This window comes from Spermophilus citellus (assembly GCF_964194105.1).
Source record: "Spermophilus citellus genome assembly, chromosome: 1".
Lineage (NCBI taxonomy): Eukaryota > Metazoa > Chordata > Mammalia > Rodentia > Sciuridae > Spermophilus > Spermophilus citellus.
In genome coordinates, this window is record NC_138182.1 from 182,676,143 (window position 1) to 182,702,505 (window position 26,363).

General features: G+C 37.3%; 1 protein-coding gene across 4 annotated transcripts in view; it reads left to right on the plus strand.

Annotated features, from left to right (window-relative positions):
• Positions 1-26,363, plus strand: part of HTR4 (5-hydroxytryptamine receptor 4) — a gene marked incomplete at both ends in the record, with an annotated part of 188,105 nt that overhangs the window by 93,046 nt on the left and 68,696 nt on the right. For all 4 annotated transcript variants that reach the window (XM_081308136.1, XM_081308138.1, XM_081308139.1 and 1 more), the window contains 2 exons: positions 3,689-3,842; positions 18,959-19,527. In XM_081308136.1, the coding sequence (XP_081164262.1) occupies positions 3,689-3,842; positions 18,959-19,527 (723 nt within the window). The remainder of the gene's footprint in view (positions 1-3,688; positions 3,843-18,958; positions 19,528-26,363) is intronic.

The following is a 26,363-nucleotide window of genomic DNA, read 5'->3' on the forward strand; positions in this document are numbered from 1 at the left end:
TATGAAGGACATATCTGGCATCCAAAGCCATCCGCACTCCTCTGTATGAGGCAGGGCCTGGGGTTGTAAGCAACAGACTGTCTTTCAACAATGGTGCTTGTGAAAGTTGTCATAACACAGGTCCACAAAACAGATGGTTTAAAATAACAGAAATCCATTATCTCTCACAGTTCTAGGGCCTTGAAGTCTGCAGTGAAGTTGTACCAAGGCCATGTTCCCTCTGAAAACTTTAGGGGAGGACTCTTCCTTATTTCTCCCTAACTTCTAGCATCCACATTTGGTGTCTCGTGGGTTGTTGATGTATCATTCTGCATCACTCTGGTCTTCTTCCTTCACAGGGCTATCTTCCTTCTGTGTATAACAGTGTTCATGTCCAAATTTTTCTTTCAAGGACAGTGTCAGTGGAATTTGATCAGGGCTTACCCGAATGAACCATCTTTTGACATCCTCTGTAGGGATTCTATCTCCAAATAAGGTCACATTGCAAGGTACTGAGGGTTGGGACTTCAACATGTTTTTTTTGAGGCAGGGAGAACACAATTCAATCCATAACACCAGTTTAAGCAAAATGGAATTTATGGATAAGATATGAAATTGTTTATTTAATCGATGAAAGGAGAAAAGAATGAGAGCTGAGAAGATGCAGGACCATAGCTGCCCAAAGATCCAATGGGCAGGAGCTAATCCCCAGCCCTGCCCAGAGGCTACTGTGGAATGTGGCCACACCACTGGCTTCCCATCTTTGTCATCTCCGTGACACTGAGTCCTAGAAGATGGTCTGATTGGGTTGCTCCTTAGGTAGAAAAGTCAGAATCCCATTACTATTCCCAGTAATACTGCAAAGGAAAAAGAGTTAATTCCTAAAGGATTTGAGATACTATTACCAAGAGCAAAGAGAAAGAATATTAAGTAGACCACCCCCCACACCCCAAGCAGGAAATGAGGCAAGGGACAAATTTACAAAGAAAAAAAAAAGGCATCTTTTTTTATCTATTCTAAATCTGTCATTAATTCTATGTTAATAATAAACCTCTAATGACTGTTAATGTCACCATCTAGAAAAGTCAGCTATCCAGCTACATTTGCCTTTCTTATAATAAGAATATAAAGGGAATTCTAGCTCATCATGATTCTTTCCATTACCGAATGGTCTTTAATTCTATTTTGTGACCATGTCAGTTTTGCAATGGAAAACCTGAGCTCCTGAACAAGCCCCTCTCCCATTCTTTTCTCCGTTGTTCAGGTTCTCTGGTCTCAATCAGCACACCCCACATGACTTGCTGGCCAGGCAACACTTCCTGCAGGATGTAGTCAGCAGTTCCTTTAGTCAGCAGTTCCTTGAGACCTTAGAGGGAAGGATAGACTTTGTCCCTCCCAGCTCCAGAAAGACCCAATTCTCCTGCTCAAACTCTGGGCTCTTTCTAATCCACCCTCTCTCCCCACCCATCCTACCACCACCTCTTCAAAGAATATAGCCATTGTTATATTAGTTATGCTTTGAATTAAAAAAAAAGAAGAGGTGGGAAAAATTAACAAAGTGAACTGCATAAGATTAGGGGCATGTAGGGGTGGCTTATTATTAAATAGTACAAAAATCTTACAGAAAAGACTTCGTCTCTAGCCTGTCTTTTTGTACTTATTTTATGACTCTTCCAAAGAGAAGTAGTTGATCTCCCATAGTCTTGTGCATGTTGGCAAATTCCTTGCCATGCCTGGGCATAGAAGGGGTGGTCTCTCAGGGTGAAATATCATGTAGGGGCATAATATCTGGGAGATAAAGATGAGGGCTCTTCGTGAAGCAGATTATACCTGTACCTGGAAATAGGAAGAAAGTGCTGTAGAGACGACGTGGATTCAATAAAGGGTGAGCAGTGAGTCCCAGGAGGATAGGGGTTCTCAATCAATATGTAGAAAATGATGGAGGAGAAAATATTTGGAATTTTACATTCTTGGCATCAGAGAAACAATTAAATTGGCTGTCCCAGAAGTAATGCATGTGAATTCTGTTCATGACTCATGGGCCCAAACCAGTCACTTGGTTCCCCCAACTTAAGGCCAGGAAGTGCATGTGCCCCTAGGAAAGACATAGAACATACTTAGCAAACAACAGCAATGACTCCTGTGGTCAAATGCAGACTCCAGGTGGCTCCAACAGGCTCTGATTCAGAAGACTCTTGAGCTCTGCATTTAAAAAAGGCCTCCTCAGGTGAATTCTGATGCAGGTTGAGGAAGGGAGAATAGAGAGGAATCCCTGGACCACAGTTTAAAGAATGCAGACATAGAATACCTCCTCAGTGCAGGCAGGTGATAAGAAGAAGGCAACAATAACTAAACTGTGGAAGCAACCTAGATGCCCTTCAATAGATGAATGGATAAAGAAACCATGGTATATATACACAATGGAATATTATTCAGTGGTAGAGCACTCGCCTGGCATGCACTAGGCCCTGGGTTTGATCCTAAACACCACATAAAAATAAATAAACAAAATAAAGGTTTGTGTACAACTAAAAAAAATTTTAAAAAGAGAATAAAATTATGGCAGGTAAATGGATGGAGTTGGAGAATATCATGCTAAGCAAAGTAAGCCAATCCCTAAAACCACAAAGGCCATGTCAGGCATGGTAACACATGCCTGTAATCCCAGTGGCTTGGGAGGCCAAGGCAGGAGGATAGTGAGTTCAAAGCCAGCCTCAGCAACAGCAAGATGCTAAGCAACTCAGTAAGACACTATCTCCAAATAAAATACAAAATAGGGCTGGGGATGTGGCTCAGTGGTCTACTGCCCCTGAGTTTAATTCCCAGTACTCAACAAAACAAAACAAAAAACCCAAAGGTTGAATATTTTCTCTGATAAGTGGATGCTGATCCATAATAGGGGAGGGTGTGTGGATAAAATGGGCAAAGGAAAGGGAGAGGAGGGGAAGGGCATGGGTACGGGAAAGATGGTGGAATGAGTGAACATCATTATCCTAGGTACATGTATGACTGCACATATGGTGCGACTCTACGTCATGCACAACCAGAGAAATGAAAAGTTGTGCTCCATTTGTGTACAAAGACTAGAAATGCATTATGCTGTCATGTACAACTAATTAGAATACAAAAAAAAAATTTAAAAAAACAAGGAAGGGAACAAATTTGACATAGGACAAAGCCTGGGTGGGTCCCTCAAATTGTAACCAGAGAAGCTACGATGCCTGGACTTGCAGCCCAGATGGCTGGGCAGAAGCTCCTAAATGCCCAGGCATGAAGGTATCTTTGAAACTGTGCCTGAAACTGAGAAGACCCTCAGATGTGTCAGACATCTCCAGATAATGGGTTATCAAGAGGGATGTGGAGCCACTCCAGGTGACCGTTTTCAGATGAGATCTAAAGTATACTTTTATGAACACTGGCCATATGTTAACATATATTATCACATAATTGCTTATTTTATTTTCTCTGTTCTTTTCTCCTCCCTTTTCCCCTTCCTGTATTGTCTGCTCTTTCCTTTATCTCCCATTATTCTTCTTTCTTTCTTTCTTTCTTATTTTTATTCTTTGCTTCTGTCTCCAATTCTTCTCATCTACTATTTCCCCTTCTCTACACCCCTCTCTTCCCCTCCCTCTGTCCCCTCTTCTCTCATCTATTCTTCTCCCTACTCCTTCCCTTGCCCATGGCCCCATCCCCTCCATTGTCTCCCCAGGTATTATGCCATCTGCTGCCAGCCTTTGGTTTACAGGAACAAGATGACCCCTCTGCGCATCGCATTAATGCTGGGAGGCTGCTGGGTCATCCCCATGTTTATCTCTTTCCTCCCTATAATGCAAGGCTGGAATAACATTGGCATAGTTGATTTGGTGAGTATCCACACAAACCCCACAGGTTTACCATCTGATCAAGTTTGCTTGGAATTTTCAATAAATAATACTAAGCTGGGTGAATCTGACAGTAGCCTCAGGGACAGTTTGTTTAAAAGCTAACATTTTTGAATGCTTACTGACAGAGTCTCCTCGACTCAACTTTAGTCATGGTCTTCTGAATTTTCTTCACAACTAGTCCTCCAATTTTAGTCTTCATATCCATCTTCACATTGCTGTTTTAGCAAGAATCTTGTTAAGTTGATTTAGCCAGAATCCTCTGCCCTCAATACTGGTCAGGTCCTTCATCCTCCATCATCCATAAGTGACATGTGATCAGCCTGGCCTGGCTTCAGGAAGAATCCTGTCATGTTGGTTTAGTTAGGATCTCCTCTACCACTGATATTTCCTCTTAGAGATTTTTCCATCCAATGATTCTCACCCACCATGCTTCTTGGCTATGAAATCCAACTTTTCCTTGATATGTTGGTGGAGCCCAATCTCTCTCTTCTACCGCACAACTTGATCATGGTGGTTACTGTTGCACTTTCATAGGGGATATTTTTGGTGATACCTGTATTTATAACAGCCCTAAATCATAGTGTTAAAGTGCTGTCTAGTGTTCCCAAGTGCATGAGCACTGTGATGTGAATTATAGGAAAATATGCGAGTGTTAGGTAAACTTCATTCAGGCGATTTATTTATTTATTTATTTTTGGTACTGAGGATTGACTCCCAAGTACTCTACCATTAAGCTACATCCTCCCTGCCTTTTTTTTTAATTTGTTCTTTTTAGAAATACATTACAATAGGGTGTATTTTGACATATTATACATACATGGAGTGTAACTTATTCTAATTAGAATCCCATTCTTGTCCCAATTTTTGAGACAAAATCTCACTAAATTGTCAAGGCTGCCATCAGATGTGCAATCCTCCTGCCTCAGCCTCCCAAGTAGCTGGGATTATAGGCATGTGCCACCATGCCAAATGCCTTAGCACTGTAACAATATCATGAATAATCTTTTAACCTTACTATATGCTAAACAGCACACTACTTTACATATAATCCTAACAACATTGTTTTGGAAATAGTATAATTTTTTCCTCCTCTTACAGATAACAAAACCTAGGCTTACAAGGTTAAGTAGCCCTCTCGATGCTGCACAAATTGCAACTAGTGGAACAGAAATTCAAGGCTTAGCAGTCAGATCCCTGGGTTTGTCATATGTTCAGAAAAGTCTTTGTCCCACTTCACATTGAGAGTCTATATGGCCTCCACTGACCTGAAGAGGATATTTCATCTGGATGGAGGCTTCCAGGAAATGAAAAGAGCCTTGGGGCAGAAGTTGAGAGCACTAAACCCTGAGCCCAGCTCCGTCACTGTTCTCAGTGGGAAATAGTGTTTGCCAGGTATAGGAGGACAATGCGACCTGTGTGCCACGCATTTCCCAGCCCTTGTTTATGGATTTCCCATAGAAACAGAATCAATTGTGTGTGTGTGTGTGTGTGTGTGTGTGTGTGTGTGTGTGTAAATAGATAGAAACAGTAGAGAGAAATACAGAAAGAGATTTATGATAAAGAATTTGCTCATGTGGTTATGGAGGTTGACAAGTCTCAAGATCCATAATTAGCAAGTTGGTGATCCAGGAAAGCCAATGCTTCAGTTCAAGATCTAAGACAGGAAAAAAAATTATGTCCCAGCGTGAAAGCAATAAGATAGCAGGAGGTTCCTCTTATTCGGCCTTTCTGTTGTATTCAGGCCTTCAACAAATTGCATCGGATTGTATGAGGCTTCACGTTGGGGAGGACTATCTGCTTTATTCAGTCAACCGTTTCCAATGGAAATCTGAAGCCAAAAATATCCTCATAGCCAGAATAATATTTTACCAAATGTCTAGGTACTCTGTGACCAGTCAAGTTGACACACAAAATGAATCATCTCACTGTGCCTAGATGCTCTTTAAGAGACCAGCGTCTCTGATGCACCAAAATCCTAATGAAAATCAGTCACTAGAATGGCAATATGTAAATCAGTGGAAGTGTAACTGATGTGATACAGCAATCGGTATACGGGGTAAAAATGGGAGTTCATAACCCACTTGAATCAAACTGTGAAATATGATATATTAAGAACTATGTAATGTTTTGAATGACCAACAATAAAAAAAAAAGAAAATCAAAATCCATAGTATTCATCAGCAGGGATATCTATTTCTTCAGGAAGTTTTCAGGCAATCAATTTAAAATCAGTTTGGGGATTCCTTTTAATGAAGGATGGGGAATAGAGAGGACAGATTGAGGGTGAGCTCCAGCTCCACAGGACCCGTGGGAGAGGGAACTGCCCCTTCCTCCCTCTACCCCATTCTTAGCTCCTAGTCCTGCCTTTTTCTTTGTCCATGAAAATACACCCATATCAAGGCCTGGACCAGGATTTTCATGTGGTGTGTCAGAATCAAAGTGCTTGGGCTTCTGAAAGAAATACTAGAGGCAGGAAAGGGGAGAAGTAGAAAGAGGATTCAAACAGGAAGAGCATAAGAGTATTTTCTATTATCCCAATCCAGTTCTGTCAAACTGTGAGTTTTATCATTCTTGGAGAAATGAAATCCAACTTTCCAAAAAATATTGTTATTCCAATAATAAAAACAATAGCAGCCAACAAAAGCTGAATATGTGCTGTGTATCAAAGCCCATGTTAATCACCATTCTTGGGAATCTCACTTGTGCCTCACAACAACACTATGAAGAAGACAGTATTACTGTCCTCGTTTTATAGATCAGGAAATTGAGGCTCAGTGAGGTTAAGTTATTAACCAAAGTCACTGGTAAGAATTGCTGGTGACTATATCTGAGCCCAGGCTTACTGCATTCCAGAGTCTATGCTATTAATTTTTCTGCAACATTTATTCCCTAGTGGAGAAGACCTTTGGAGCATATGCTTTTTGTTCATGGGGAATTTTTGTGAGGGATCAGCATTTTTACTATCTGATGAGGAAGTTCCGAGGGAAATAATTTGGGAAGTGTTTTTTCATTCTTGGGAGTGAGATAGAGGCACCCCCTATTTACTTTACCTAATAAACAGTTAAGGGGGCATCTATTTTCTATTAATATGCTTAATATTTATCTCTCCACTCATTTGCACATTGAACCTGCTGAAAGATCCCAATACATATACAACTCATTGTTATTTATAGTAATTACATTTTATAAAGTCACTACATACACTGAATTAGGAAGTACTAAATCTTTGTTCCCAGAGGAAATAGAGGGTTAGATTTCAGCAAGTCACATTTTCATCATCCAATCAATACTCAGCCTTATCTTCCCTTTATATTTATTTAAAGACACCAATTTAATTCATATAGTTGATTTATTAACATTGAACTGATGGCTAAGGCACTATAATTCATGCCTGAATGAAGTTGACCTAATACATGCATGTTTTTCGATAATTCGCATCACAGTGTTCATGTACTTGGGAACACTAGACAGCAATTTAGCTTTAGGGCCATTATAAATACAGAAATCACCAAAAATACCCCATATGAAAATGCAAAATATGTGGCAGTAAAGAGCAAAAAGAACACTTGAGAAGTGGAATGAGAAGATAGAACATTGCTGTTTGACTTCAACTGGGAACATGGCTATCAGGCACTCAGATTCTACACTGTTCTCTGCACAAGTGTGTCTGAAAATTAAACACCATAAGAATTGATCTTTGGAGACTACAAATAAATTTTAGTGAGCAGGTAAATTTACAAATATGTAATCCATTAATAATGAACAAGTGGGAGAGACAAGCCATTGCTCAAGTAGCAAAGTGAGTCACAGTGATAGTCAAGACTCAAAGGGAGGTACTATATAAGGGCATGGGTACTGGCTGCTGGGACTGATTGGGGGGACAATCTTTAGAAACTAGCAAGGATAGTCCACCATCTGACATCAACTCTATTATCTATTCCACATACAATGTTCTCTGGATACCTTCTCTGTAGGTTTGCTTACCTTGTTCTCCCAATAGAAGATTTTCAATCCTGCTTGTTACCTGCATAAGCTCTACCCTTCAATGTTCAACTTAAGTCCCATCATCTTCTTGAAGTTCCCTAGCTCCTTTTTCTTCCCTTTCTATCACACTTCTTATAAAAATCTTAATAATATATACATATGTATCATTTATTAATTAGCTTATAGTTATCTTGGGAAACTGACATGTTTTATTTATCTTTGACTTCTCAATGCAAACAGAAGTAAGTACCTCTTAGATTGGTAAACTTATTTTTCATTTTATACTCTTCAATTAAGTATTTTAAGGGAAGATAAATTTCCCAACTCATACTGAGACAATCGTACTGATGACTTTTAATGAAATTTTTAGTAAAACTATTGCTATCTCTGGTATTCACACTCAGAAGATGACCACAGAGTAATTATGCTTAATCTTTATAAGCATGAAAATCTCTTTTTAATTAAAAATGTTATGAATTCCCTTGCTGCCTGTGATTGTACTTTTGACAAAATACATAACAAAAAGTCACTCTGCATTCCCTGATAGTGTAAAGTGAATGTATTAAACCCATAGTTTATTAAACTTGTAAAATTAAAAATCAAAAAAAAATAATGAACAAGTATACTCACATGTTTAAATCTACACACACATACATAGAGAGAATGCCCAGGGCAGGAACGTACTCCAAAGACTTACTTTGCTCAGTTGACTCACCTGTTCTTTTAAAGGTAGACTTGTCATAAAATCTCTACTTTATCCCCAAATTGTACAAGTCAGCAACCACACCAACTCAATGCAGTTATTTACGTAATGTAAAAGAAGCTCCCTAAATTAAATTTAAAGTCCCTAAAAATTCACATATTAATAACTTAGGCTGTTTCTCCATTATGCTCCTAAACCTAGACCCTACTTAGTAATATTATTTGATTTTTCATCACTAACATTTATTAAGTATTTTAGGCAATATACTAATTTTTTTACGTTAATTTTATCTAATCAACACATGTTAATATTCATTTTTAAAAGGAAACCTCATGACTTTGAAACCCAAGTTCACAATATATACCCTATTTGCTCATTTTTCTATTCAGGCAATAGTAATTGAATGCTGACTATATTCTATAGAAAACTGCAAAGTCAGTGGTGAAAAACATTTAAACTCTTATGGCACTTAACATCTAGTGAGGAGAAACTAATATCTATATCAGGGGTTAAATTTTATTTAAAACAAAATTAAGTAAAAAATGATGAGTGATAGGAAGATGCTATTATTTTGCACGTGAGATTGACCTCTAAGAAACAAAGACCCTTGCCCAGGACCAGATGGGTATACAGCGGAGTTTTACAAAACCTTTAAAGAAGAATTAATACTAATACTTTTCAAGTTATTTCAGGAAATAGAAAAAGAGGGAGCTCTTCCAAATTCATTCTATGAGGCCAACATCACCCTGATTCCGAAACCAGACAAAGACACCTCAAAGAAAGAAAACTACAGACCAATATCTCTAATGAACCTAGATGCAAAAATCCTCAATAAAATTCTGGCGAATCGAATACAAAAACACATCAAAAAAATTGTGCACCATGATCAAGTAGGATTCATCCCTGGGATGCAAGGATGGTTCAATATACGGAAATCAATAAATGTTATTCACCACATCAATAAACTTAAAGATAAGAACCATATGATAATCTCGATAGACACAGAGAAAGCATTCGACAAAGTACAGCATCCCTTTATGTTCAAAACATTAGAAAAACTAGGGATAACAGGAACTTACCTTGACATTGTAAAAGCTATCTATTCTAAGCCTCAGGCTAGCATCATTCTGAATGGATAAAAGTTAAAGGCATTCCCTCTAAAGTCTGGAACAAGACAGGGATGCCCTCTATCACCACTTCTATTCAATATAGTTCTCGAAACACTGGCCAGAGCAATTAGACAGACGAAAGAAATTAAAGGCATAAAAATAGGAAAAGAAGAACTTAAATTATCACTATTTGAGATGACATGATTCTATACCTAGAAGACCCAAAAGGGTCTACAAAGAAACTACTAGAACTAATAAATGAATTCAGCAAAGTGGCAAGATATAAAATCAACACGCATAAATCAAAGGCATTTCTGTATATCAGCAACAAAACTTCTGAAATGGAAATGAGGAAAAACACTCCATTCACAATATCCTCAAAAAAAATAAAATACTTGGGAATCAACCTAACAAAAGAGGTGAAAGATTTATACAATGAAAACTACAGAACCCTAAAGAGAGAAGTAGAAGAAGATCTTAGAAGATGGAAAAATATACTCTGTTCATGGATAGGCAGAACTAACATCATCAAAATGGCGATATTACCAAAAGTTCTCTATAGGTTTAATGCAATGCCAATCAAAATCCCAACGGCATTTCTTGTAGAAATAGATAAAGCAATCATGAAATTCATATGGAAAAATAAAAGACCCAGAATAGCAAAAGCAATTCTAAGCAGGAAGTGTGAATCAGGCGGTATAGTGATACCAGATTTCAAACTATATTACAGAACAATAGTGACAAAAACAGCATGGTACTGGTACCAAAACAGGCAGGTGGACCAATGGCACAGAATAGAGGACACAGAGACTAATCCACAAAGTTACAACTATCTTATATTTGATAAAGGGGCTAAAAGCATGCAATGGAGGAAGGATAGCATCTTCAACAAATGGTGTTGGGAAAACTGGAAATCCATATGCAACAAAATGAAACTGAATTCCTTTCTCTCACCATGCACAAAAGTTAACTCAAAATGGATCAAGGAGCTTGATATCAAATCAGAGACTCTGCGTTTGATAGAAGAAAAAGTTGGCTCCGATCTACATATTGTGGGGTCGGGCTCCAAATTCCTTAATAGGACACCCATAGCACAAGAGTTAATAACAAGAATCAACAAATGGGACTTACTTAAACTAAAAAGTTTTTTCTCAGCAAGAGAAACAATAAGAGGGGTAAATAGGGAGCCTATATCCTGGGAACAAATTTTTACTCCTCACACTTCAGATAGAGCCCTAATATCCAGAGTATGCAAAGAACTCAAAAAATTAGACAATAAGATAACAAATAACCCAATCAACAAATGGGCCAAGGACCTGAACAGACACTTCTCAGAGGAGGATATACAATCAATCAACAAGTACATGAAAAAATGCTCACCATCTCTAGCAGTCAGAGAAATGCATATCAAAACCACCCTAAGATACCATCTCACTCCAGTAAGATTGGCAGCCACTATGAAGTCAAACAACAACAAGTGCTGGCGGCGAGGATGTGGAGAAAAGGGTACACTTGTACATTGCTGGTGGGACTGCAAATTGGTGCGGCCAATTTGGAAAGCAGTTTGGAGATTCCTGGGAAAGCTGGGAATGGAACCACCATTTGACCCTGCTATTGCCCTTCTCGGACTATTCCCTGAAGACCTTCAAAGAGCATGCTACAGGGATACTGCCACATCGATGTTCATAGCAGCACAATTCACAATAGCTAGACTGTGGAACCAACCCAGATGCCCTTCAATAGATGAATGGATAAAAAAATGTGGCATCTATACACAATGGAGTACTATGCAGCAATAAAAAATGACAAAATCATAGAATTTGCAGGGAAATGGATGGCACTAGAGCAGATTATGCTTAGTGAAGCTAGCCAATCCCTAAAAAACAAATACCAAATGTCTTCTTTGATATAATGAGAGCATCTATGAACAGAGCAGGGAGGAAGAGCAGGAAGAAAAGATTAACATTAAACAGAGACATGAGATGGGAGGGAAAGGGAGAGAAAAGGGAAATTGCATGGAAATGAAGGGAGACCCTCATTGCTATACAAAATTACATATAAGAGGTTGTGAGGGGAATGGGAAAATAAACAAGGAGATAAATGAATTACAGTAGATGGGATAGAGAGAGAAGATGGGAGGGGAGGGGAGGGGGGATAGTAGGGGATAGGAAAGGTAGCAGAATACAACAATTACTAATAGGGCATTATGTAAAATTGTGGATGTGTAACCGACGTGATTATGCAATCTGCATTTGGGGTAAAACTGGGAGTTCATAACCCACTTCAATCTAATGTATGAAATATGATATGTCAAGAGCTTTGTAATGTTGTGAACAACCAATAAAAAAAAAGAACAATGCAAAAAATAAATACTGTTTGTATTAGGACCAAACAAATGGTGGAAAGCTTATAGGCACAGAGGTGATGAAGTGATCCATATTAACTCCACCTTATCTAAACAGGTAAATGGTGGCATTCTGGGAATGCCACTCCTAGAAAAGGAATCTGGAAAGCTAAATGATTCCCTCTGGGAAGAAGTTCCACAGTAGGCACCTGGAAGGATCAGAAAGTTGCTTGCCAACACTTTGTAGAATTACATCATGCAGCCATATGTTGAATCTAGAGCAAATTGGAGAGTGAGGACACATTTAATTTTTGACGACACTGAGCTGTCAGAAGGAATACTACCAAGAAAGAGAGGAGTGACGTATTTGAAATCTATAAATTGCATTTTGTGTTCATTTGTCACCTCGAGGAAAAGCAAATAAAGCTTCTTCCTCCTTCAAAAAAAAAAGAAAAAAAAAGAAACAAAGACCCTTACAAGAGTACTCAAAGGAACAAACAGTAAGGAAGAAAACAGAGACAAATTTCTTGGAAGCCAAATTAATAACACATTAAAATTAAGAAAGGAGAATTAGGTTCCTGCATACAATGGAAACTATCATAACTAGAAAACTGAATAAAAGACACTACATTATTACCTTAGATTAAGTACAGGAGAGTTGAAGGGAGGGGAGGATATGGAAATAAGAAGGATACTAGAATGAAACAGACATTACTACCTTATGTACATATATGACTTCATACCAATGTGATTCTACAACATGTACTGTCAGAAAAATGGGAAATTATACCCCATCTATGTATGATATTTCAAAATGCCTAAATGTATTCTACAGTCATGTGTAACTAATTAAAACAAATTTTAAAATATGACAATAAAATGAAACACTGTTTGAAGGCATTGGAAAGTAACCAAGGCAAATAAGACTTGAGTAGCTATTATTCCAAATAGAAAAAGAAAATTTTATCAAAAAAGTCTTTATTGATTCATGAATAGAGAGATAGAGGGATAGAAGCTGAATGGAAAGCAAGAGACTTGGGCTTATAGTTCTCTCTCTAAACTGGGAGAATATTTTGGAGATTAAAGGTGCCAATTTACCTGAGATTTGAGTGATTGAAGTTCTAGAGAGGTGAAAACTTCAGAGATACAAATGTGAAATTTTAATACACATTTTTTTCTTGAATCATCTGATACTACTAAAGTAAGAACCAAAAACAAAGAGCAGAAAAAAGCAACATTACATTTTCATAGGCAATCTGGATAATGGAGTTATTACATAAGAACTTTCAGTAACTGCAGTTAAAAAAACAGAAAAGGAGAAATATGGAGAACTTTACTGGAAGACTAGAATTTACAATAAAGACAGAAAGAGGCAAAAATAAAGGACAGAAGGAAGGAAGAAAGGAAAATATAAATTAATTTTGGAACTAAGAAATACAGTGAATGAAGAGTGATGAATTTTTTTTTCCACCCATCATACGGTTTATTAAAACTTGGTTCCTAATGCATTTTTCTTGGGGGTACTGGGAATTGAACTCAGTGGCACTCAACCACTCAGCCACCTCCCAGCCTTCTTTTTTTATTTACTATTTGAGTTACTTCTTAGAGACAATATCACTGAGTTCTTTACTCCTTGTTATCCAGGGAGGCCACCTTACAAATCACAACCCTTGGGCTAAGGTTGTGGTTCAGTGGTTGACAATGTGCCTAGCATGTGTGAGGCACTGGGTTTGATTCTTAGAAAAAAAAATTATATATATATATATATATATATATATATATAAATTTTTAAGAAAAATGAAAAGATGGGCTGGGGATGTGACTCAAATAGTAGCGCACTCACCTGGCATGCATGGGGTGCTGGGTTTAATCCTCCGCACCACATTAAAAATAAAATAAAGATGTTGTGTCCACTGAAAACCAAAAAACAAATAAATATTAAAAAATTCTTTCTCTCTTTAAAAAAAGTGAAAAAAATCACAATCCTCCTGCCTCAGAATCTTTTTTTTTAAGAGAGAGAGAGAGAGGAGACAGAGTGAGAGAGAGAGAGAGAGAGAGAAAATTTTTTTAATATTTATTTTTTAGTTCTCGGTGGACACAACATCTTTGTTGGTATGTGGTGCTGAGGATCGAACCTGGACCGCACGCATGCCAGGCGAGCGCGCTAGTGCTTGAGCCACATCCCCAGCCCTGCCTCAGAATCTTGAGCCATTGGTATTTCAGGTGTATGCCACAGCACCTGGGGATTCTCAAGAATTTTGAGAATTTCAGAGTCTTTCATAAAATTTTAACAATAGTGGAATCTAAGCCTGCTGCAAGTCTTTAAAACTTCTAGTACACTGTACCATTAAATAAACCTCTCCATGTTTATCTCAGTTTGTTTCACATAAGCATCACACTACAAAAGTTTGTGAGAAAATGCATACATGAAGGAAAATATGTGCTTCAAGGTCCAAGAGGTTACTTGTTATTATGTTTGGCCCCCAAATTATGTCTTTGATATGACAAAGAATATTTTAATTCTCATTTAATTATTGTACATTCTCACTATTTGCTCAGCTACAAACCCAAATCCATCAGAAGGTAGCCATCCACCAAGAGTGATGAATTTAATAGTAGATAAAACACAGATGAATGTACCTAATCTAAACTGGAGTGTAGGTGTGTAGAAACCTCCAGATTTAGGAACAATTATGTCACACACACACACACACACACACACACACACACACAGAGAGAGAGAGAGAGAGAGAGAGAGAGAGAGATTCTCCAGAAGAACAGAGAACAGAAATAATATTCAAAAAATAGTGGTTAAGACTTTTTCAAAACAGACAAAAAGCATCAGTCACAGATTCAAGAATTTTCATGAACCTCAGTAGGTTAAGTTAAAAAGGAGAAAACTATCTAGAAGATACATATTTTCAAATTCTGAAAATTGAAGATGAAAGAATGAACCTCAAAGCAATTAAATAAAAACTACAAATTAATTTTAAAGGGAAGTGAAAACTTACAACTGACCCTGCAATGAATTGATGGCAATGGAATGACATCTAAAAATGATGAAAAAAATCTGCAATATAGAATTCTATATCCAATGAGAGTACTCTTCAAAACTTAAGATGAACTAAAGACATTTGCAAGCAAGAAAAAACAGGGAAATTTTCAGCAGCAAAATATTTTTTAGTCAAAAAATAAAACAACAATAAAAGAACCCTAGACAAATATGTCACATAACAGGAAAAATGCAGAAGTAGGTAGAATAAAAGAATATTGAAAGTTCAGGCAACACTAATATTAATGTTTTGTGACTTTTAAAAGCATACATAGAATTAAAATACATGAAAACAATACTATAAAAGGCAGGATCTGGGTAGAAAAGTGGAAGTAAGGAGCTTACAATCTTTGCATGGGCAAGGACATGGTAAGTGTATTATGTAGAATGAATTAAATTGTAACATCTAAAACAAAGACAGTGAAAGAATATATAACCATAACCTAATAGAGGGAGGAATATCATGGTGATATCTTAAAAATTGATTATTCCAAAAATAACACAAGAGATAAATACAAAACAGTAAGAGAGTACACTTGATCTAAGTCAATCTGTGGTTACAGTAAATATTAATGAAAAGACTCTTCAAAGAAAAGCTGCTAAAAGATAAAAATTTTTAGACTGAATCAAAGCAGAATACATATATATGCTACATGAAGAGATGTCCATTACATGTAAAGTGACAGAAAGGTTGAAATAAAATATTGGGAAGATGCATGCCATACAAATACTAATGAAAGATGTGGTATAGCCCTACTGTTTGTGATAAAATTTAAAGTAAGTAGCATTACTTGAGATAGAGATATTACCTAATGTTAAAGTCATCCATCGAATAGGCAGACATACTATCACATAATACATTATAAAACAAGGTACTAAATATGTACAAAACTAATAAAATTTTGTATTTGTGTATCATGTATACATATATATGCATATGTGTTTTATATATACACATATTAGATGTATGTACACATGCTTTTTTTCCATGTCTTTATCATGTATATAATCACAATGGTGTGGGCTGACCCCAAGCAGGGGAAGGGACACTGAAAGAGGCTCCTTTTAGTAAAGGTCTATTAGTAGAGAAGGTGACTGAGGTAGAGCTGTCAGCAATCTGTGTTCACAGTTGCAGTCTTAGAAATCTAGTGTCTTACAGGGTCCAGGACAAGTATAAAGGAATGTAATGCAATTACAATAATTAATGTAATTTACTAGACTACTAAAAGGAAGTGGAGGAAAATCCCCATGACACATCTCACTACTGCTAACATTGAATTGATAAAATACAATATTCATCCAGGATTAAAAAAAAATTAAAACCTCGTTAAACAAAATAATACAAGGGAACTTCTTCAATTAAACTGACAAAATTCATATAGAAAATGTCATACCCAGTAGTAAAATACTGAAGGTTTGCTCCCTAAACCTGGAAATAAAACAAGAATGTCTACAATTACAACTTTTTTTCAAAATTATAATAGAGATATTTTGAAGTTCAATAAGGCATGAAAAATGAAATGAAAAATTAATACTCATGTGCATATTCATGGAGAAAATTGACAAGAATCTAGAGATGAATTATTAGTTAATAACTCATTTAATCAAGTTGCTGAATGCATAATCAATACACCAGAAGATCTTCACAGAATTCCATATACAAGCAGCAACTTAGGATAAGAATTTTAATATGGTATCATTTATAATTGAATAAAAACTTAAAACGCTTAAGAGCAAATGAATAAAAATGTACAAGATGTTTATACAGAAAATATAAAATATTACTGAAATAGATTTTAAAAGACTTACATAAAGGGAGGGATTATTGCAAAGATGTTCTGAATCATGTTATTATAATTCCAGAAACCAAAATCTTCGAAGATTTACATGGAAATTGATAAACTATGACTAGATTTTATATGAAAATACTGAGATATAAAAATAACCAACGCAGTCTTTAAGATGATGACCCACGGTTCAAAGATTTTAATATGGGGTATCCAAAATTAATAAAGTTACAAATTAAAATGGTATAGTGCACAAAGAGACAAATCAAGAGAACAAAATAGAAGATTCAAGCATAGAGCCATGGATGTTTGATTCCCTGATTTATGACCAAAGACATACTGTGGTAGCTGGGGAAGGGTGGTCTTCTAATCCATGATACTGTGTTAATTAGCTATCCATAAAGTAAAATTTAAATCTTATCTCCTATATCATACCATATTGAAAAACTAATCCCAGGTGGGCTAAAGAAGTTAATGCAAAAACTAGCACAATAATATGCTAAGATATAATATAGGAGAACGTCTTTAAACAGATATGAGAATATCTTTATACTGAGGAGTAAACAAAGATTTCTAAAACAGGCCACAATGAGTGTAACTAAAAGTATAGGTTCTTTTAAGAACTTCTATCACCAGATTCTAAAGAGAGAAAACTGTTTAGACTTTAACACATAAATTTGATAAGTCATATCCAGAATATAGGTGAACTATAAAGAATAAATAAGAAAAAGAAGGACAACCCAGTTTTTTAAATGGGAAAATACCTGAATAATCACCTCATAAGAGAGGATATCTAAATGGCAAAATGGTAATTGATATCACTAATCATTGGAAAATACATAGAAAAATCACAATAAGATTCTGAAGGGTCCTGATGAGTTTAGATTGGATTCAGATTACTTTATTTGATCCAAATTTTAATCAGGCTGGTGGGGGATGGCAAACAAGGAACAGAGGTACAGAGAGCAGAGCACATGGAACTTGAGATGACTTACTTGGACTGAGACTGAGGATAGGACCCCAAGAAGAATGTGCCTACAAGAGCTAGGCAGTGTTTCATCTTATAAAGACAATACTCTGGTCCCATGAGGGAATCAGTGATGATCATGAAACAGAAGCAGAAATTTAGTCTTACATAGTTTCTAAAGAAAGCGATGTCGGTGCACTGTAATCACACGGGCAGGGATGCCTGGGATGATTTTGGTACCAAAGTTATAAAAATAAGACAAATCCTAATCTAAACATATCAGCAGAGTCACAGACATGTGGAGTGTTTTACTAGTGTCATCAAATCCACTTTACAACCATTAATGGATCAAGCAAACCCACAATGAGATAAGACCCCACACTGACGATACCAAGTGTCGGTGAGGAGGCACTGTAAGTGGGGCTCTCCTAGCCTGGTGGGAGGAATGTCAACTGACAGTCCCTTTGGGAGCCTTTTGGCTGTACATACAAAGGTGAACATACATTTACCTATGACGCAGTGACATCAGCCCTAGGTATATACCTAAGAGAAATGAAGGCTTACATATACAAACTTGTACAAGAATATTCATAACAATCTTATTCAAAGTAGCTCAAACCTGAAAACTGTCTAAATGTCTGTCAGTAGTGAAATAGATGATGATTGAGGTTCACTTCTCAAATGCCATGAAAAAGAAGAGATTATCTGTGGTTTCAGACATCCACCAGGGAGGTCAGAATGTATCCCCTGTGGATAACAGGAGACTTCTCTACATAGATTGAGCGGGGCAAGACCAAAGGGAACTGGGAACTCAACCAATGTTGAGACCTAGGTAATACTCACTGTTTCCCATTCTCCCCTGAACCCACTAAATGCAGGTATTCATCCCAATCATTTTAAATAAAGCATCTTATCCTTGTCTTTAGAAGAAAAACAAAGTGGCTCATATATCTTCTTTCTTTCCCTTTCTCTTTTTCTCTAATTCTTCTTTTCCCAATCCCCTTCCTTTCTTTCTGTTTTCCTACTCCCCTCTTTCTCTTCTTCTTTTCTCTCTTTTCTTATATTTTCCTCATTTTGTCCTCCCTTTTCTTCACTTTTCCTTCCCTTTCTCCCTCCCTTCCTCATTTCCTGTCTCCCTCCAACTCTCAGATAGAAAAAAGGAAATTCAACCAGAACTCAAACTCGACCTATTGCATCTTCATGGTCAACAAGCCCTACGCCATCACCTGCTCCGTGGTGGCCTTCTACATCCCATTTCTCCTCATGGTGCTGGCCTATTATCGCATCTACGTCACCGCCAAGGAGCATGCCCACCAGATCCAGATGTTGCAGCGGGCAGGAGCCCCCTCAGAGGGCAGGCCCCAGCCAGCTGACCAGCACAGCACTCATCGCATGAGGACAGAGACCAAAGCGGCCAAGACCCTGTGCATCATAATGGGTTGCTTCTGCCTCTGCTGGGCTCCATTCTTTGTCACCAATATTGTGGATCCTTTCATAGACTACACTGTGCCCGGGCAGGTGTGGACTGCTTTCCTCTGGCTCGGCTATATCAATTCTGGGCTGAACCCCTTCCTCTACGCCTTCTTGAACAAGTCTTTCAGACGTGCCTTCCTCATCATCCTCTGTTGTGACGATGAACGTTACAGAAGACCTTCCATTCTAGGCCAGACTGTCCCCTGTTCAACCACAACCATTAACGGATCCACGCATGTACTGAGGTGAGTGTTTAGGGCCCATTTGGTTCATTTGCTTTATTTATAAGGGGTAATGCTCCAGCCTTCTGTTTCCAGGAGGTTTATTTCTGAAAACCTGCATAGGGTTTGCAGAGCTTCTGGAAGATTGTACCATTTGATCATGAAATAAAGTAGTGGGATAGGACTCTGGCTGTGGAGGAAGAACTAACCCACATTCTGACCCAGTCTCCTAGTTCTCTGACCTTAGGGAGGTCATTTAACAATTCTGAGCCTGATTTTTTTTTCAGATTATAATTGCTTTATCTACATCACAGGATTTTTGTGAGGATCAAATTAGCTACCATGTGGTGCACATAGCATAGATCCTGACACCTGGTAAGCACTAAGGAAAGGGGATCTGCTACTCTCTAAAGGTAGTATCTCAGAGGAGTAGTCAAAAGCATGGTCTTAAAGCAGACTGGTCCTTATCCTGATTCTCAGTGCCCCTACTCACCTTCTGTATAATCATTCTTGCATTTGCTTTCCTTAAATATAGAAACAACAATAAGGATAGTGTCATTCTCACTGGATTTTCATGGCAATTAGAAATAATATATTTATAGGGCCTGACACAGAATAAGTACTCATACTATTACTAATAATCTGATTAATATAAATAGAACTGTTAGTAATCTCATGGTGCCTGATAGTCTAAGATAGCCCTAAAGTAATATAAACAACAAAAATAAATAGAATAATATACAATAGTAATGCCATATGATAAATGATGTAATAGAGGACTGTACTACCTCAAAGAAGGGTATGAGTAGGAAGAAAGCTGATTTTGGCTGAAGGAATTCAAAAACGTCTTCACAGAAAGGCATTTTTATAAGAATTTGAGACATGGAGAGCATATCAGGAAGCAGACAGAAGAACAGGAAGAAGGAAATAGAATATGAAAGCATGGAGAGGTCAAGTGACCTACCCAAGGTCACACAGGTTGGTGGAGGTTGAAGTGACATTGGAGTTGAATGTTCAGTAGCTAGTCCCTGAGAACTTTGTGGTCACCCTGTGATAGAATTTTTCTCGACTACTAAAACTCATGTGTAATACGGATGTTCGTTCTGTAGCAAAGTGAGTTATCAGTGATGTTTTCTTTTTTGCCCTGAGAGACATGGGAATTCCTAAAGAGCAGCTCCTTTTTGACACCAGCATTTAGTTATTCTGATGATGTCAGTATTCAGCTGTGCTGGCAGCTGAAAATTAGGAAATTTTCATTTACTTGTGTTAGAAAAGAAGAAGAGAAAACAGAACTACTGTGAAATATAAACACAGTGTCACAGAGACTCCTCAGAAGCATGAATCCAATTTTTAGCTACCAGTGTGGGCAGTCTTGGAGCTAAAGCCTTAGTGTGGTGTGGAGGTCCCAGCTGGTGGAAGGGGCCCAAAGGATCCTCTAAGAGTTTGATAGTCTCTCCTAATTATTATGCCTTACTGAGTGTCAGAGAAGGAATCCAACCACAAAGTGCGTGTAAGAATTTCTGTGTGGGTGCTGGAGAGTTTTTTAGCTATTTAAGCTCGCAGTTACCTAAGTACAGGCTGTCAGTGAGTTACAAACATCATATGTTTCAGCAATACATGTCCTAAGATGTTTTTTTACAAGTTAGTGGCTTTTTCCCACAGACAGCAACACAGAAAGAACTTGGAAGTTTCTAGGGCAGCTCGCAGCTCAAGAAAGCCTGTTTTACTAACATGGTACAATTTTTTTCCTCTGATTTTTTCGTAATGTGTAGTATGTCATCAAGCAAAGAGATGGAGGTTTAGCGATAGCTTACAGATGTGTCCTCCGTATTTATTTCTTACACCTCTTCATGAGATCATGAAAGTACAGGAAACCGGATGGAGGTATTTTTCTGTGGGGGTGAGGAGTCTTAGTAAAGGGAATGTAGCCTATTTAGAGAAGAAAAAACTATTTCCAACCTGAATCCACTACAGGGTAACTCTTACAGGGACAGGAGTTGTGCCTATTTGATTCACAGAAATAAACAAAATTGTCAACATGTTACCTGATATACATATAGGAACTTAAACTCTTGATGAATAAATCACAAATGAGCTCTCCAAACCAATTGTTCTAACATAATGCATCTTAAGATGATTTTGCAGTTTTCTTAAAAATTCCACAAGTACATCATCAACAAATTCAGGTGAATTCAAGAAATATAAAGCCAAAAAAAAAAAAAAGTAAAATCAGTTTTTATCCTGCTAATGCCTATCCCCAGAGACAACAATTAACATTAATCTAGAGATCTTTTCAATGTATTTACAAACATTCATAAAAGCATAAAATCATAGCTTTTTCTCCCATTATTTTATATAAATGGTACCGCTGGATATGTACTTCTCTATATCTTGCCTTTTATTCTTTAACAGCACAGTTTAAAGATAATTCTATTGGAGAGCGTACAGATATAACTTATTCTTTTTTAACCGTTCCATACTCTTCTTTACTAAAAATACATATTAAATGTATTTTTAATTATGTAATTATTTTCCATTAGTGGGCACGTAGGTATTTCCATTTTTTTGCTATTACTAACTGTACTATATAGAGCTCTGAACACATTTTTTTTTGTGCATGTGCCAGTATTTCTTTCTGAGAGCTACAAAAGGAGAAATTGTTAATTAGCATGTGACCACATTTAGGATTGACCTCCAAGAACACTGCGGCAATTTTATGTTCTCATTAACAGGATATGAGAGTGTTCTTTAGTCTTTTCCCTCACCAATATTGATTATTATCCATCTTTTCTCATTTTGTTAACTAAAAAGACACTCTCATTTAATTCACAATTCTCAGATTTCTTGTCAGGTTGAAACTATTTTAAATTAATTCTTAACTCTTCATATTTGACCTTCATGAACTATATCTTTCTATGCTTTATCCTTTTGGTGACAATTTTGTTGTATTTTTCTTATTAATTTCTGGTGTTCAATATAATACTCTGGATATTAATCCCTTAGTATCTGATTTGCAATACATCTCCTCTTCTTCTGCTTGGTTTTTAACTTTAGATAACTTTTATCTTCTAGATATTTCCAATTTTGAAAACAGTCTTTTTCTTTGACCTCCCGTAGTCAGCCCAGCTTCTTTTTTTTTTTTTTTTTTAAGAGAGAGTGAGAGAGAGGGGGACAGAGAATTTTAACATTTATTTATTTTTTCTTAGTTCTCAGCGGACACAACATCTTTGTTGGTATGTGATGCTGAGGATCGAACCCGGGCCGCACGCACGCTAGGCGAGCGTGCTACCGCTTGAGGCACATCCCCAGCCCCCAGCTTGTTTCTTAAAACTCCTCCTACATCATATTTCCTAAACCTTGCAGTTCTCTGGTTTTCCTCCTAAGTCCTAGCAACCCTTTCTCCATCCCTCTGAGGAGCTCTTCCTTCTCTGTCTGGCCTCTCACTGTTGGAACTGTTCAGTGCCTGGTTCTTGCTACTCTTCTCCACCATGCTCTTCCTCTGTATGACTGACTGCACCACCCAGTGCAGTGCCATCTTCATGCTCTCAGCTTTCCCTTTGATTATAATCTCAAGTTTGCAGTTCTCCTCTGGGCTCCAGATCAGAAGATCCAATTTGCTTCCTGAACATATGCACTATGTAGATGTCTGTTAGGAATCTCAACTATAACACAACCAAACAGAACTCTTGGTTCTATATTCCTCCTTCATCTAGCCACAAGATTCCTGAGTCTTCCCTATCCAAGTAGATTCAGCTTCTACCATGTTACTTACATTTCTAAGTCATTTCTTTAGAAGGATGACTGAAATATTTAAAAAGAAAAAATAACCAAAGTGTGATCAGGAGGCTAATTGTGCTAATGTCACCTAGTAGCTTGGAAAAAGAACAGATTCCTGGAACCCGTTCACTCAATCATGGTCAGGCTAGTAAAATAATTTTAATGAAGATGAATATTAAGCTTATGAATATTAAGCTTCAAGAATGACAGTCTCCTGGAGCTCCAGTGGCATAATCGGTTAGTGTGTGGTACTTATAAAAACAACAGTCCCAGATTTTCATGGATCAGAATGATGAGTTAGGTATTCAGGTTATGGCACATATTGTAGCTTGTTGGGTTCTTATCTCTTAAAGGGTAATAGTTTGATCTGAGGTTAACTAGAAAAGTGCAATAGAAAGTTCCTTTTGAAAGCTTGCCTCAATTCAGCCATGCCCAGTTTAAGACAAATGGTTCTCCTTAATTGGGAGACAGTATGACTACATAGACATGCCTTGTGGCCACGACTAGGTGACAGGTGGTATGAACAGGTTATTCTAATTTGATTTGGGATTCTTTGGGGATTTGATTTTGGAGTTCTTTTAATACTGAATTAATGCTGAGGACCTTGCTATTCTTGTTCACTGCTCTTTCCTGAGGGCCTAGTTAAATGTGCCTGCAACACTGCAGTACTTGGCAAGGAGTTGAAGGAAGGCTTCTTTCCTGGCCTTGCTTCTCTGTTTAACCATCTCTATGATGCTTAGCTCAGATAATGCAAGGCAGAGCAGGGACTCAAGGTGCTGTTACTTTAGAAAGAGATTCTCTCTGTGAAATCTGCTAAAGATTTCAGTTTTGGTTTTGTGGATAAATAATCCCTGACTTCCTATCTCACTATCTCATTGTGAAAATCAAACAAAATAGTGGATGTGAAATCATTTTGCTAACTACATAGTTCTGTCCATATGGGAAAGATAATTATAAGAACAGACTTCTGATAAATTAGGCAACACAGAGATTGCATACAGAGTTGGGCTATGGAGATGGGTTTTTCTTCTCTCCTATAGGACTTAGATATCTTTTCTATTTCCCAAGTTCAAATCTTACTCAAACTTAAGACGTGGCCAATTTTTAAGAAGGTGAGAACCTCTGGAAGTACTTTCCAGAGAACTCATTGTTCACCTACTTTATTTCTTGGTGATCATCCTTCTTTATCCTCCCATAAGCCCCAAGATAGGCAAGTTTTCCATTGACTTAAAGATCTTTAGAGCTGTTATGGTTTGGATGTGAGGTGTCCCCCAAAAGCTCATATGTGAGACAGTGCAAGGAGGATTAGAAGAGAAATGATTGTTATAAGAACCTTAACCTAATCAGCAATTTAACCCCTGATATGGATTAACTGGATGGTACTTATGGGCTGGTAGAGTGTTGCTGGAGGAAGTGGGTTCCTGGGGGTGTGCCTTTGGGTTATATATTTTGTTCTTTTTGAGTAGAGCTCTCTCTCTCTCCTTCCTGGGCTCCATGTCCTGAGCCATTTTCCTCCACCAAACCCTTCTGCTATGATGTCCTGTCTCACCTCAGGCCCTGAGGAATGGAGTTGGCCATCTATGGGCTGCGAATGCTGAAACCACAAGCCCCCAAATAAACTTTTCCTCTGAATCAATCTGTGAAATATGGTATATTAAGAACTATGTAATGTTTTGAACAACCAACAATAAAATAATAAAAAAAAAGATCTTACCATACCCAAGGGCTAAAGAGAAAAAAAAAATAATAAAAAAAAATAAACTTTTCCTCCTTTAATCGTTCTTGTCAAGTGTTTTGGTTGCAGCAATGAATATCAAAACCAAACAAAACTTTTTAAAACAGCTGTGTAGGCTAGGGTAACCACTAGCCACATGTGCCTGTTTGCATTTTATCATAAGTAAAAAGAAATAAAACTACAAGTTAAACTACTGGGTCATCCCAGTCACATTCCAAGTGCTAATTAGCCTCTACCTGTAAGTAGTAAGTTGGCTTCTGGATTAGACAGTGGAAATGTAGAACATTTCTAAGATTACAAAAAGTTCTAAGAGTACAAAAAGAGCTCTAGAACTTTATGAACATTTTCTCTGGAAGGAAGCAATGTGACTTTTCTTCAGATTTTCTAACTCTTCTTATCAATCAAAGCCCAATAATAAATAAATCAATTCTAGTGGATGTACTATATAGATCTTTGACATTTCCATGCAGAAGGTCAGTACATTCAGATTTATATAGATTTATATAGAGTCAACAGAAAAGGAAATTATCAGATAGATAAAAAGTAAAAATGAGAAGAGTCAAAGAAAATGAGCTCCTCCCCCAAATAAATAAAAAATATTTTTCTAGGTTATTGCCCTTTATTGTTTCCTTTGTAAGTAACAATTATCAGCATTTATAATTGCATTTTTATTAAATGATTGTCTGTCTCTCCAGACGTCTGTACATGAGGGCAGTAACATGTCTCTTTCACTCCCTAGTTTACCAGGGTGCAGACATTGCTTAATTAATAAATTTGTTGAATGGATGGATGAATAGCCTATTGTTTATCTGAACTGTATGCTGGAATAAGTTTTAATCACTTAAAATATCCATTATTCGGATCACAATGTAGCTCAGTGGTAGATCACTTGCTTAGCATGTGCAAAGCCATCCCCGGCACCACAAAAAAGTATTATTGTTTTCATTATTATTATTACTATTATTTCAGTATTGCAGGTGGAACCCAGGGTCATTTTACCACAGAGCTACATCTCCAGCTACCCACTCTTTGTTTTGAAACAGGATTTTGCTAAGTTGCTGAGACTGACCATAAATTTGTGATCCTCCTGCCTAAGCCCCCAGAGTCACTGGGATTACAGGGATGTGCCACTGTGCCTAAATAAATATCTATCAATTTAGTGGCTAAAATGGTAGTTTTCCATGGTGAAAATACTTGTCAACTTTTCAAATCATCACACCAGATTTTTTTTTTAAATAAAGGTTTTTCACACTGAATTGGAAGATTTTTACCCCTAGATAAAGAAATAATTTACGTTTGATTCACTTTTGAGCCTTAGAGGTTTCTACTAATGTTGGAAAGGTTCTTG